Genomic DNA, 13,247 nt, shown 5'->3' with positions numbered 1-13,247 from the left:
AATCTGGCAGTTTTGTGGGTGTGTTTGTAACGTGTTTTGTCATTTTGCAGTGCAATACCTTCATCTGCAGGTTCCTCAGCCTCCGTCCAGTCAGGCAAGAAAAGAAGCAGCTGATGCCCAACGTTATTTCTTCATGGGAAAACTGCAAGTGAACTGGAGCACTCAGGCAGGGCTGGGTAAGACTGAGTGAGACTGGGGCAGGATGGCAGCAGATGAGTGGTTAGACAGTAAAATCTGAGACCTTGGGGATCCCTGGCTGGGTTAAGTCTTCTCACAGTAGACCCTAGACTTCTGAAAGCGGTGAGTACTGCCACAGAACATTATTTCAGAGCTGCTGGAGAATTATCAGTGGTCTGTGAAATTGGTTCATTCATAATCTAAAATGCATTTAGCTGCTAAGGCTGTCTTTGCACTTTCCTCAGTTCTATATTCTCTTTACATCTGTGAAAATAATTAGATCTCATAATTAATCTCTGTTTTTTTTTCTTATAGTTTTGTAATTGGTCTCTAATCAGTGTTGTCACGTTTAAGAAATTTGGAGTTTTCTTATGGCTGTATATAAAGATTACTCTCCTCTTAGAACTTGCTTCACTTAAATCCATGCTTTCCAACTATGATTCTTTTAAAAATATAACTAATACCATTCTGGAGAACTAAGAACTTTACCTTTTATTCTTGGATGACCATGTGAACACTAAAGCCTCCTGCTGCAGCCTTAACTTGCTTGGTAGCAACGGCAGGTTATCATGTTATGGTGGTTTATTGAGTTTTAAGCAAGCCATGTGGCCATCCAAAACCCAATAGATTAGGTTCTGTAATATTTGGTTTAATACTTCTAATAAATGTTAAAGTTACAAGTTTGTAGTGTTTGGGAAAATGTATTTCTCTAGCAAATTATTGCAAGGTCAGTATAAATCTTAATTTTGTAAAAAGTGTACTTGTAGTTTTTTTGTGTAGGACCCCTTTCTCTGTAAACTTAACTATAGTTTGTTTTCTGGAGTAGTGGAGAGGGGAGAGAAGTGACTCCAGGTGATGAAGGACCCTTTGTCCAGAGACTTTGGGTCCAGCATTGTGGGGGGTGTAACTCCCATAGTTGTCATTGTTTGGACAGATCCCTCTGGGAGCTATGCCCATGTGGGGCCAGGCTGCTGTGGAGTGCATCCTTCCAGTAGTTAAAATCAAAAATATGCTTGGGGTAGAGGAAAGGAGGATAGTTCTGTAGGGTTTTACAAAATACTTCAGTTTTACATCAACAGGAGTCAGACTACGGGATTTGAATGTAAGGCTGTGAGCATTAACCAACATATGGATTACTTTTTAAATTCATGATCGGTTGGTTTGGGTTGTTTTTTTTTTTTTTTCCCTGTTTTAAGAGGCTCTTTGTTCTCTTGTAACCACTGTCCATCCACTCTCTCCTTGTTCTTTTCCTTGTGTTGAGGGGTTTGAAATGAACTGGAGAAGGAGGATCATCAGCTGGGGACAGTCTTCTGAGCTGCATGTGGAAGTGTCCCCTTACTAGAAACTCCTTTTCGCATGAGATGGTATTGACACCTCAGCTGCTCATGTACCTGTGTCCTGATGGAGCAGAAAGCTCTGGAATAGAGGAGTATCATGGCTACAGCTTCTTAAGAAGGCAGGGATTATTGGCAGTAGATAGTTTAGGATAAGAGATAAATCATCCTCTCTCTGTATAAGCTTTCATGTGTCCCTGTGTCACTACATCCATGTTTTTTCCTAAAGTAACAGTGGCTTGCTGCTGTCTTGCGTGTTTTGCCCCAAGTTTCTCCAGCTGCACAGGGGTTGCCTTGGCAGGTTCTTGCAGTGCTGGGACTGGGTGGTTTCCAGGATGAGTCAAACAATGCAGCTGAGTGAGCTCAGTGTTTCACTGCTGGCAGGTGCCGCTGTCTCGGTGAGCCCGAGATACTTGGAGATGTCCCAGATTTCTGCCTCACTCACAGGTAACAGCCCTAGGTGGAGTTCCACTGGTGATTAAATGCAAAATGAATGTGAATTAATTAATAGTGAGGCACGATGAGCTCAAGGATTCCGAGCTGTGAACTGGAATTAGGACTACGAGCACACAATAAACATGTCATGACTGCAGAAATCGGAAAAGAATTCGGTGCAGCCTTTCACCTCAGACCTGCAGGTGTTTCCCAGCCACCTCCTGTTCTTTGGCAATATCAATCCAAGTATTTTGGTTCCCTTCTCCATATCTGCTTTATTTCCTTAGATGAGCTAATGGCTACTAGCTTTTAAGCCAGAAAACGCCTTCCATGTTAACATTTGAATTCAAAGACTGGCACAAGGCTGTCCTTTGGAGCTACCTTAGAAATTCAGTGCATCAGTTGAGCTCTTACTTTTATGATGATTTCATAATTAACTAATAAACCTACAGATCTAAAAACATAGCACAGTGGACAAACATCACAGATGAAAGGGGCAGCCAGCTGTGTGCCTGGGCCTTTGATGCTGTCAGATGGGAGAGCCTGGAGCTTCTGGATGGGAAAACACATCCTGCTCTATCAGTGCAGGACCCCTTCTGCTTCTGATCAGCATCATCTGTGCTGATCAGTACGTGTCGGGGGAAAAATGAGTGGCTCTTCTCAAGGCATGGTAATTTGATGGGGTTTTTCATGTTGCCATCTCCTGAGATCCAGCTGTCACCCTGTTTTGCCACTGTGCCTTTGCTTCTTGCTTTAGTGTTTCAGCTCAATGAGTTTTATGCATTTTATTTTTCTTTTAGGAAGTTACTTAATCTACTTATACTTACGGTGATAGAAGATCAGTGTCTCAATACTTCTAAACCCACAGCAGCTGTTGCTTTTGCCTTGGACATGTCTAGCATCTAATAATCAGATTTGATGTATCATGTTGTTTCTCTTTCATTCCCTTTGCTGGATTATTTTCCTCCAACAAATACACCTGTAACATAATATATCCTGTTGCATCCCAGGGTGTTTAGCTTTTACCAAGGACCATGGGAAACTTCATGGAGGGAATAGAGGTCTGAATCCTTCTGCAAAAGAAATAACTCTACTTCAGTCTGGTCCTTGTTCCTCAGATTTTGATATCTGGGCCTTGAGTGCCCATGTTTCCTACTCCCATGTCAGGAACTGCCCAAGGAGAGCAGACCATTGAGCCTGGTGAAGATGAGACTGTCTTAAATCACTTCAAAAGGGACCCACAGGCTGAACTGATTTAATAAGCTCTCCAGCCTGCAGTTTGTAGTAAATTATTAATGTAGTAGCTTCCAGTGTAGGACAGATTTTATTTTTTTTTTTCTAAGAAAGGGTTCACAAATAATTTGCAGTAAAGGTGATAAATTATGAATGTCTGAAAATCACCTTGCAAGCCCAATAAGGACAGTCTTTGGCATAGGTTTAGCTGCTTTTTTGCTAGTAATCAGACTGTGTTCAAAAAGTGGAAACAGAGATGTCTAAACTTCTTTAACATCTTTTTTTCCAGGAGGAAAGCAGCAAATGTGTGGGGATGGATGTGAGGGTGATCCACTGCCTGCTTCTTTGGGCTGTGCACTTCTTCCTGGCCATGCCACACAGCACTCCCAGGGTAAGTTCCACTAGACCAGGCTGCTCAAATGCCTATCAAGTGACCTTGAATACTTCCAGGGATGGGGCAGCCAGAGCTTCTCTGGACAGCCTGTGCCAGTGTCTCACCACCCTCATCATAAACAAGTTCCTCATCTGAGACCCTGTGCACAAGCTCAGAGTGTCACTTCAGTAGCAGGGTCCGACTGAAGGCTTCATGACAGACTAAATGGAGAGTTCTCAGTTGGTCTGAATGAGCAAAGGGCCACAAGCTCTGCATTCTGGACCTCAAAAGGACTATTTTCCTCTTGAAACCCTTTCTGGTTTGTACCAAGGAGTCATCTTTTATTTATTTGTGTAATCATTCACTCTACTCTTTTTTTCATTCACTCTACTCTTATTTTTCAGATTCTCAGTAATGAATCAAAGACTGGTGATGAGCAAGGTACAGTGACCAACTATGTGCCTTGGTTAATCTTTGTGAGATGTTATCAGTTATCAATACTTTACACCCCCGTTACTCACAACGACCACAGTATGCTGTTCTTTCACCTTGTAACAGTATCTCCTTGGTTTACTTTCCAGATGCCTGTATAAATCTCATTCCCTGCCAAGATAACGGAGCAATTTGTATTCAGCCTTGCCCTCCCTCCTTCCATGGGGAGACAAGCTTTGTCTGTGAAGACAGAAAATGGCAAATGCTGTCAGATGCCTGTGCAAGCCTGGATGTTCAGTCCCTTTTTCAGGTGAGAAAACAGTTGTGCACTGACTTTGGCCTGTGCTTGTAAATTCTTGCAAAGACAGACCCTCATTCCATGTGCTTTCAGTCTTGAGCAAAGGGAGATGGGATTCTAAAACACAGAATACTTTGATAACAAGCTCTGACTTCATGGAATCAAAGAATTGTTTAGGTCGGAAAAGGTCTCTAAGATCATTGAGTCAAACCATTAACCCAGCACCACTATGCTCACTGCTGAACCACGTCCTCAAGTGCCACCTCCACACAATCCCACGTCCAGGGATTGTGATTCCACCACTTTCCTGGGCAGCCTGTTCCAGTGCCTGACCACCCCTTCAGTGAAGAAATTTTTCCTAATATCCAATCTAAATCTCCCTTGATGCGACTTGAGACCAGTTCCTCTTGTTCTGTCGCTTGTTAGCTGTGAGAAGAGCCTGACTCCCACCAGACTCTTACCTCATTTCAGGTAGTTGTAAAGAGTGATAAGGTCCCCCCAAGATTCCTTTTCTCCAGGCTGAACGTTCCCAGATCCCTCAGCCACTCCTCATCAGACCTTGCTGTAGTTCTTTCACAATATTAAATCAGGTGATAGGAAATAAATTTGGGAAATTCTTGTGTGGGAACATAATTCAGACACAAAGTTGCCTTATTGACTTGTCTGGTGTTCCTGATGTGGACCTAATCCAAGATAAGAACACAGAAGGATGAACCTGAGGAAAGAACAACACCAATGTGTGTAATAATCAGATGATTTATGACAAATCCTCCTCAGCTGCAAGATCCTTATTCAATTCACTTCAATAATAAGACACTGCATTTAGTCCTCTCCCCTCCCTTCATATGTATAGTATAACCATGATATTCTTCTCAGGTGAGCTTTGGTTCAGGTTTCAGTCCAGCTGGGACATTCTCTGCACACCCAACACTGCATCTCTTGCCTGGTTGTAGCTGCGGCTTCATTTTCCTTCTTTTCATTAATTGTCTCAAATCTATTTCCTCCCTTCAGAGGATATCCCAAAGTGAACTCCTACCATGCTCTGGAGGACACAGTGGTGGTGCTGGAGAACATCTTCCTTTTGTAGGAGAAGGGAAGCCAGAGCATGGGAAGCCTGGAGATGGAGCAAAATATTTTGGTGCTGGGAATCACAGCTGCCAAGCTGATTTTTCGTGCATCATCCCAGATATCCTGTCTTCACCAGCCATCCCAGGAAACATTGCTGATATAGTGGAATTGCTAAAGAAGATTTCCCTGCGGCTATCAGAGAATGTCACTAGAGGAAAAATGAAGGTATTTACTTTTATTGGCTTTGGGAGGTGCTTCTGAGCTTTACAGAGCACCCGCAAGTATTTTGTCTTTATAGCCACTGTCCAGTGAAGTGGTGGCTGCAAGTCACATGGAGATCACCTGGAAAGGGTTTCCAGAGTGGGATATTTTGTTGTCAGAGAAACTGTTTGATCTATTCATGTGTGATGAAAATAGACTGTGGAATTAAATTTCTTTAAAAGCAAACGTTTTCAGGAAGTGCTGTTACAGGCATGGGATAACAGTAGTAGGGAGAATTAATTTTTAAAGTATGACACTGCAGGGAAGGCGGCCTTCGAGGTGCTGACCTGCAGCTGTGTTGTCATGTGTTGTGCAACACTCAGATCTTTCTCTCATGAACTCAGAAATCAGAGAGGGGGGGAAGAAATACAGGGAGGGTGGTGTAAATCAGACATGCACAGTGAGTCAGTATCTGGAATAGAACTAGGGTGTCCTTTTTGCTTTAGATTTACTTCTTCAATCACGTTTTGGTGTAGGATATGAAGAGGATAGGACAGTTCTAGTAATGAGATGTTTGGGTTTGACTGGGATGGATCATGAGAACATATTCATTATCAAAAGGATTATTCCTTTTATAGAAATCACTCATGTGTTAAATGAGCCTATTTGGAGGCTCTGCCAGTAGAAAAATAATTGGTTTCTTCTAACATAAAAAAAAAAAAAATTATACTTTGCTTTTTGTTTCAGAGCTACAGCAGAATAGCAAACCATATTCTGAACAGCTCCATCATTTCCAACTGGGCTTTTGTAAAGGACAGAAATGCTGGTTCAATATTACTGGACTCAGTGAATTTATTTGCTGGGAAACTTCTTCTAAGAAATGGGTCAGAAAGTATCCAGGAGCCCTTCATCGCTACAAAAGGCTACAGCATACACAGGAACACTTCAGGAAAGAGCTTTGACTTTTCCATGGAGTTCAATAGCACAGGCAATATCACTGGGCAAATGGTGATTCCAGAAGAAGAGCTGCTGAGGTTGCCCAGGGCTTCCAAAGCCATCAGCGTTGCGTTTCCAACGCTCGGGGCCATCCTAGAGAGCAACCAGCTGGACCCCCATTTTGTGAACGGGATGGTGCTGTCAGTGTCGCTGCCAGAGGAGCTCCAGAATATTTTGCTCACCTTTGAGAAGCTGAACAAGCTGGGGCAGGGGGGGGCTCAGTGCGTGGGGTGGCACTTGGCCGAGCGGCGCTGGGATCCCCGGGCGTGCGAGGTGCGGGCCCACAACGTCACCGCCGTGGTTTGCGTCTGCGCCCACCGGCGCCGCACCTACAGATCCTTCTCCATCCTGATGTCCCCGGCCGCGCCGCGGAGCTCGGTGCTGGATTACATCACATGGGTGGGCCTGGGCCTGTCCGTTTTCAGCCTGGTCCTCTGCCTTGTCATCGAGGCTGTGGTCTGGCATCACGTCACGAAAACTGAAATAACCTACATGCGCCACTTCTGCTTGGTCAACATCGCTGCCTCGCTTCTCATCGCCGATGTTCTGTTCATCCTGGCAGCCGTTGTGCACAATACAAACCTAAACTACCAGCTGTGTGTGGCAGCCACTTTTTTCCTTCACTTTTTCTATCTTGCCTTGTTTTTTTGGATGTTTACCCTGGGCCTCTTGATTCTCTATGGATTATTATTAATTTTTTTTAAGATAACAAGATCTGTATTCCTAGCTGCAGCATTCTCTATTGGATATGGATGTCCCTTGGTCATATCTATCCTCACTGTTGCTATTACTGAACCAAAAAATGGCTATTTAAGGAGTGGAGCCTGCTGGCTCAATTGGTATGAGACAAAAGCCCTTTTGGCCTTTGTTGTACCTGCCCTGAGCATCATTGTTGTGAATCTCATTGTTGTGGTTGTGGTTGTGGTGAAGACTGGGAGATCCTCTGTTGGAGAAGGCTGCAAGTCACAAGATTTGAGCAGCATGATCCGGGTCAGCAAAAATGTCGCCCTTCTGACACCTCTGCTGGGCCTCACCTGGGGGTTTGGATTAGCAACGATCATCAACAGCCGCTCTCTGGCTTTCCACATCACATTTGCGCTGCTGAATGCCTTCCAGGTAAACTCTGGGACACTGTGTGTGTGCTCAGACCTTGAGCCTAGCATAAATACCAGATCAAAGAGGGGCTGGCAGTGCGTGCTGTGCATGAAAAGTAGGATCTCAGCTTTCCTTTCCACTCAGTGCTTTCCCATGGTACACGCACAAGGCATCCCGGGCTGGTGGTGTAGGTGCAGATGGGTAATGGCACAAACTGGTCTGGTTTGAAGTGGGATGAAGAATTAAAGGTGATGAATTTCTGTTAAATGTAAAATCTACCAGGTAATGTCCATAACTGCAAAGATGTTTCATCCTTACTGATTAACAAATACACAGAAAATTCCCATTTGCCATTGAAGATGACACTGGTACAGGTTGCCCAGAGAAGCTGTGGCTGCCCCATCCCTGGAAGTGTCCATGGCCAGGTTGGATGGGGCTCTGAGCAACCTGGTCTAGTGGAAGGTGTCCCTGTCCATGGCAGGAGGTTGGAACTGGATGATCTTTAAGGAGGCCAATTCCAACCCAAACCTTACCATTCCATGACTGGTTCCGTGGTTTTGATTAACTCACCAGCATAAACGCCCAGTGCTACCTGATGCACTGCTGCACACCCAGTCTACCTTAGCTCTTCTTGGCTCAGGCTGCACTGAGTGGGCTGAGAAAGTCCTGGTTTGTTACCCATCAGTCCAGCTCATAGTTAGGATTAACACAGGTTATATCCATTCCTGATGTTCCCAGAGAACCTGTGTGACCTGGGTGGATAAACCCATTTTGTGCATTGCTGTTACCTGAATCATAGCTGATGATATCTCTCCTTAACAAAAGGACATCTAGAAACACTTAAGAAATATCATGTGGTTATGCTGATTTTGTTAACTGGTGGTTTTGTAATTTCTTAGGGATTCTTCATCCTGCTGTTTGGGACACTTCTGGACAGAAAGGTACTTATTCTGGATTATATGAACATTTTCTACACCCTGAGAAACTATTCCCCTTAATATTTTTTTTATTTAAATCTGCAGACAAGAGAAGCCATAAGGATGAATTGCCTTTCCTCAAGGCAGAAGTGGGGTCTAGAAAAGGTAAAGTTTATTTATTTTCCCATTAATGGCTTAATTTACCAGTTTACAAATCTTCTTGTTTGTATGTGGAAAGAATGGAACCATCTGCTACATCTTACACTGTTTAACATTTTTCAAAGGCAAATTCTTGCTGAAGGACACACAGGTATCTCAAAAGTCTGCTCAGGATATTAAGCGTCTATATATCAGAAGAGGCAATCGATAGATTTTTGTGACTCCTACATAACCTACTGCTGTGGTTACAAAGTTAACAGTGGTATTTTAATCTAACCTCTTCACCTGCAGATGTCAAAGCCTGCTAGGTAGACAATGCAAGTGACTTTTTTCCCTCCATATTGGAATTAGATTTACTTTAAGGTCTCTGGATAATGAAGGAATGGAATTAAGAATCCAAAATCCCAATATTTTGACCTGTTTGCTGCTTTCACAAAGATATGGATCTGTGTGCCAGCAGGGCTGCTTTAGGATATCAGAGGATTGTTCTGCTTTCAGCTGAGGGATGGAAACCACTCAGAGCCCAGACAGGGTATCTGGTGCTAACTGATGTAGACTCATGAGAGCTTGAGGTTCTTTTAAATATCAGAACAATTCATTAAAAGCAATGTTTAAACCTTAAGGAAACAAACTGTGTTTTAGAAGATTCCTATGAAAACTTTGGCAGAATTGATGTGTTGACATTACTGAGTTGGTGTTTCCTACCTCTACTGAAAAACTTTTGTCTGTTGGCCTTAGATTTCTTTGGGTACCAAGGCTTTAGTGGTTTCACACAATATTTATAAAAGGGACTCCCCATTAGATGTCTCAAGAATTACCTGCAGTGCTCCTGCTGTCTCCCAAAAAAACCCTGTGTCAGTCCAGTCTGGACATGGGCAAAATAATTTCCTTGCTATTTTTCCAGTCTATTGCTCAGTTATGATCCTTGTATTGAAAGCTGCAGAGATCTCCCAGTGACAGTGTTCAAATGTTCTTCATTTATGAGGGGAAAATAGAGGGGTTAAGCCAACTATTCCTCCCCTGTGAAACCAGCATTTGGGTCATCTGGGGCAGGAGAGACTGTGCAACTTTTAGATTACAATTCTTTTACAGATCCAGGAAGATCCAGTAAAGATGTTTCACATCTTGTCAGGTGTTAGGTCAGGACTGAAAGTTGGAAAGTTAAAATTCTCTCAAGACACCGTCAGTATAATAGTCTGGAAACAACAGATGGGAATGTCACTAATCCCATGACTCAGCAACATTTGATAAATGTACTGAGTGATCTCACTGGGAAAAACTTGATGTGGAAACCATGGCTATGTGTGCCCAGGAATTTGGGTCAATGTTGTCACTCTCCTGTGTGGAAGAAACCACGTGTAGGTGTTTACTGTGGCATAGCAGAGGGGAAAGATGTGAGTCATTCACTTTTGTAAACTTGGATGTAAACATGGAGTTTGACTCATTAGAGCTGGTGAAGTTTGTCACACCCAAGATGATTGTTTAAAAAAAAAAAAGTCTTGTTTCAGAGAGCTTCTGACTTGTAGGATTTTTTAGGTTGGAAAAGACCTCTGAGGTCAAGTCCAACCATTAACTCAGCACTGCCAAACCCACCACTAAACCATGTCCCTCAGTGCCACATTTACATGACTTCTAAATACCTGCAGGGATGGTGACTCCACTACTGCCTTGGGCAGCCTTTTCCAATGATTGACCACTCTTTTGGTGAAGGAATTGTTCCTAATATCCAATCTAAATCCCCCTGGCTCAGCTTGAGGCCATTTCCTCGCATCCTGTCCCTTGTTCCCTGGAAGCAGAGCCCGACCCTCACCTGGCTGCACCCTCCTGTCAGGGAGTTGTGCAGAGCCAGCAGGTCCCCCCCGAGCCTCGTTTGTTCCAGACTGAGCCCCCTCAGCTCCCTCAGCTGCTCCTCACCAGACTTGTGCTCCACCCCCTTCCCCATCTCCGTTTCTTTCTCTGGACACACTCCAGCCCCTCAATGTCTTTCTAGAAGTGAGAGGCCCAAAATGGGTCTGTGTATCTGGGGGTTTAATGGTCAATGTAAAACACTGGAAGGGTTATGCAGACTCTTGCTTCAGGTATCTGAGTTTCCCCAGACCCGCAGGAGCCTTTCCTGTAGGTCACATTTTAAGGTGACCATTTTGTGGTGTTTCTCACAGGATGCTGAGGCCCATCCTGTTTTAAATGGACCCTCACCTCCCCAGATGGTACTTTTAATCTGACCTGATTGTTTTCCCTCCTAGTCCTAGCAGTGGACTGCTGTCTTCAGTGGATCTGACCAGCGAGAAGAAAAGGAGCACTTCCCGCAGAGAAATGCTGGTTTGAGGTGAGCTGAGGAGCCTCCCCAGCTCAGAGCATGGACAGCACTGTCTGGGAGCACAACCATGGGAATCATCATGAAAACCAGAAGAGAAAAGGCCCTGAACCTGCTGTCAGGAGCAGGAAACCATCAGTGTTTCTGCAACCCTTGGAGGAAACATGCTGAAACATAAAGCTTGTTTCTCACCTTTGTGAAAACTGCTGTGAGGAGAGTTTGTCCTCGTTTGCCATTTCAGTGCTTCAATTTCTTTATTATTTTCTTTTTTCTTCTTTTTTTTTGTCAGTGCAATAAGGAGCTGTACAGTATGTGGAGCTGTTCTAAAATTATTTAATTTTTCATGTGATGTACAAATGTTGAGCATTATCTAGCTGATTTTGGCCGTCTTTCCAGCAAAACTAATTCTATCTGTTGCTACTGTATTCATCATTTCCATGAATCCTCCAGACTGATGGACAATTCTGTTTCTGCATTGCAGCTGTTCTCTCCCTCCCAGTATTTGTTGTCTCCATCTCAGTACTTGTGTGTCAGAGGAATTGTACAAAGCCCTTTTCTGATCTGTCAGGACAGAATTTTTCATTCTTTTTCCTGTCCTGCAAGACAGTGGCAGAGTTAAACAAGAAAGAGGACTCTGCAAATAATCAGTTTCCCCCTTTAGATGTGGGAAAGCAAGTTTGGAATACTCATCAGAGCTGAATTAAATGGATGGACATCTCCTGTGCAATGTCCTAACAAAGGAATTTGTTTCTCCATGTGAGATGGTGTGTCGAATTTAATTAGAAAATCTTGGTCTGAGAAACCCTTTCTAATGAAGGCTTTGATAGAAACATTATTGCTCTTCTCAGGAGAAATTGATGGAAATGAAAATAAAGTTGAAATTTTGTCATTGTTTATAATAACTGGTACTTATCCTTCTCTACCAAAAATGTACATAAATGCCCTGCAGTATTAGCTGGTATTACTCAAATCAGAAATCACTTAAACCCATGTGGCTTCACATACATTTGAAATATAGAAGATTTTAGAAAAATAACACGGTTTAATGTCATCAACAAGCCTTTACTGAAGAGGGAAAAAAAATGCCCTGGCATGGAAAAACCCACAGCCAGATGATCTGGTGGGAGCAGCTGAGGAGGGTCTGGAGGGCCATGGGACATTTCTTCTCCTCAGGCCTCTATTGCCTCCTCTCCTCTCTTCTTTCCTCTTGACTCTGATCTTCTTACAGGAGTCCATCCCTGCTCCCTTCACACAGCCCATCTGCATGTTGGAGAGCTTTATTCAAACAGGTAAAATTGGGCTTATGTGCTGCTGAAACAACTTTTAAAAGACCTCAAGGTCTGCTTCTTGGTGTCATTTTATTAATGAAATGTTTGGATTTTTTTTACAGCACCTGAAAATTTAAGAAAACTTGCCACAACCCAGCACCCGCCCTCCTCTCACATGTGTGCATGTTAAACCAGCCTGTTACAACAGAGGAATTTACAGGTAGTCTTGGATGAGGCTTCCCATATTATAGACATGCCCTCCAGAATCACAGGAAGTTCAGCAGGAGTCTTGCCCCTGCAATAGCACCATGAAAGGAATCTGTTTCATTTGCTGTTTATCAAAGGGTGCTTGAAGCATGGTGCTTATTTTCAGCACCTGGCACATATCAGTGTTTTCCCCTGTGTTTTATGGTCATTTAAGTATTTAAAAATAACAGGGGTAGGGGAGCTTTACAGAGAACCAGTTCATGGTCCAGGATGAGGAGGAGCACTGAACTTCTATTTTTAATTCCCCAAACTTAAACTGTGCAGGAGCATTTCATGAATAAGTATATTTGAGGGGTGAAAGCTGTAGCTGTCCTTTGCAGGCTGTAAACTGGTATTTCTCTGAATGCCATGGGCTGACAGCCCAGATTTAATTGCAGCTGAGGAGAGGGAATCACCAGAGCTGGAATTCTGCCAGTTTCCCAAATTATCTGTGTAGCAACAGCTTAATAAATGTCAGTGTTGTGTGGGATAGCTGGACCCCTTGATGTGCAGGAGCTTGACTGGAACTGTTCCACCTTGCCTGCCAAAGTGGTGAGACCTGAAAACCCCCAGTGCCCTCCTTGCCAAGGTGTCACAATTCATTGCACATCCCATTTCTTTCCATAGGCTTTCAGCACTGCTTGTGTGGCCAAGCGTGTGGCTACACAAACAGGGTCTGTAGGGCCATGTCCTCCCAAAGC

General features: G+C 43.6%; 1 protein-coding gene across 1 annotated transcript; it reads left to right on the top strand.

Moving 5' to 3' along the window:
- Positions 1-3,477: 3,477 nt before the first annotated feature.
- Positions 3,478-12,076, top strand: ADGRF4 (adhesion G protein-coupled receptor F4). The gene is made up of 8 exons (XM_069011737.1): positions 3,478-3,570; positions 3,957-3,993; positions 4,134-4,294; positions 5,294-5,575; positions 6,299-7,663; positions 8,542-8,583; positions 8,665-8,724; positions 10,962-12,076. Exons 1-8 carry the CDS (start codon positions 3,493-3,495, stop codon positions 10,965-10,967), a joined length of 2,031 nt encoding a protein of 676 aa, XP_068867838.1. The 5' UTR covers positions 3,478-3,492; the 3' UTR covers positions 10,968-12,076.
- Positions 12,077-13,247: the final 1,171 nt, after the last annotated feature.

The sequence above is a fragment of the Aphelocoma coerulescens genome, chromosome 3 (assembly GCF_041296385.1).
Source record: "Aphelocoma coerulescens isolate FSJ_1873_10779 chromosome 3, UR_Acoe_1.0, whole genome shotgun sequence".
NCBI lineage: Eukaryota > Metazoa > Chordata > Aves > Passeriformes > Corvidae > Aphelocoma > Aphelocoma coerulescens.
The sequence above is the reverse complement of the archived record's forward strand: the minus strand, read 5'-3'. Positions and strand labels throughout refer to the sequence as shown.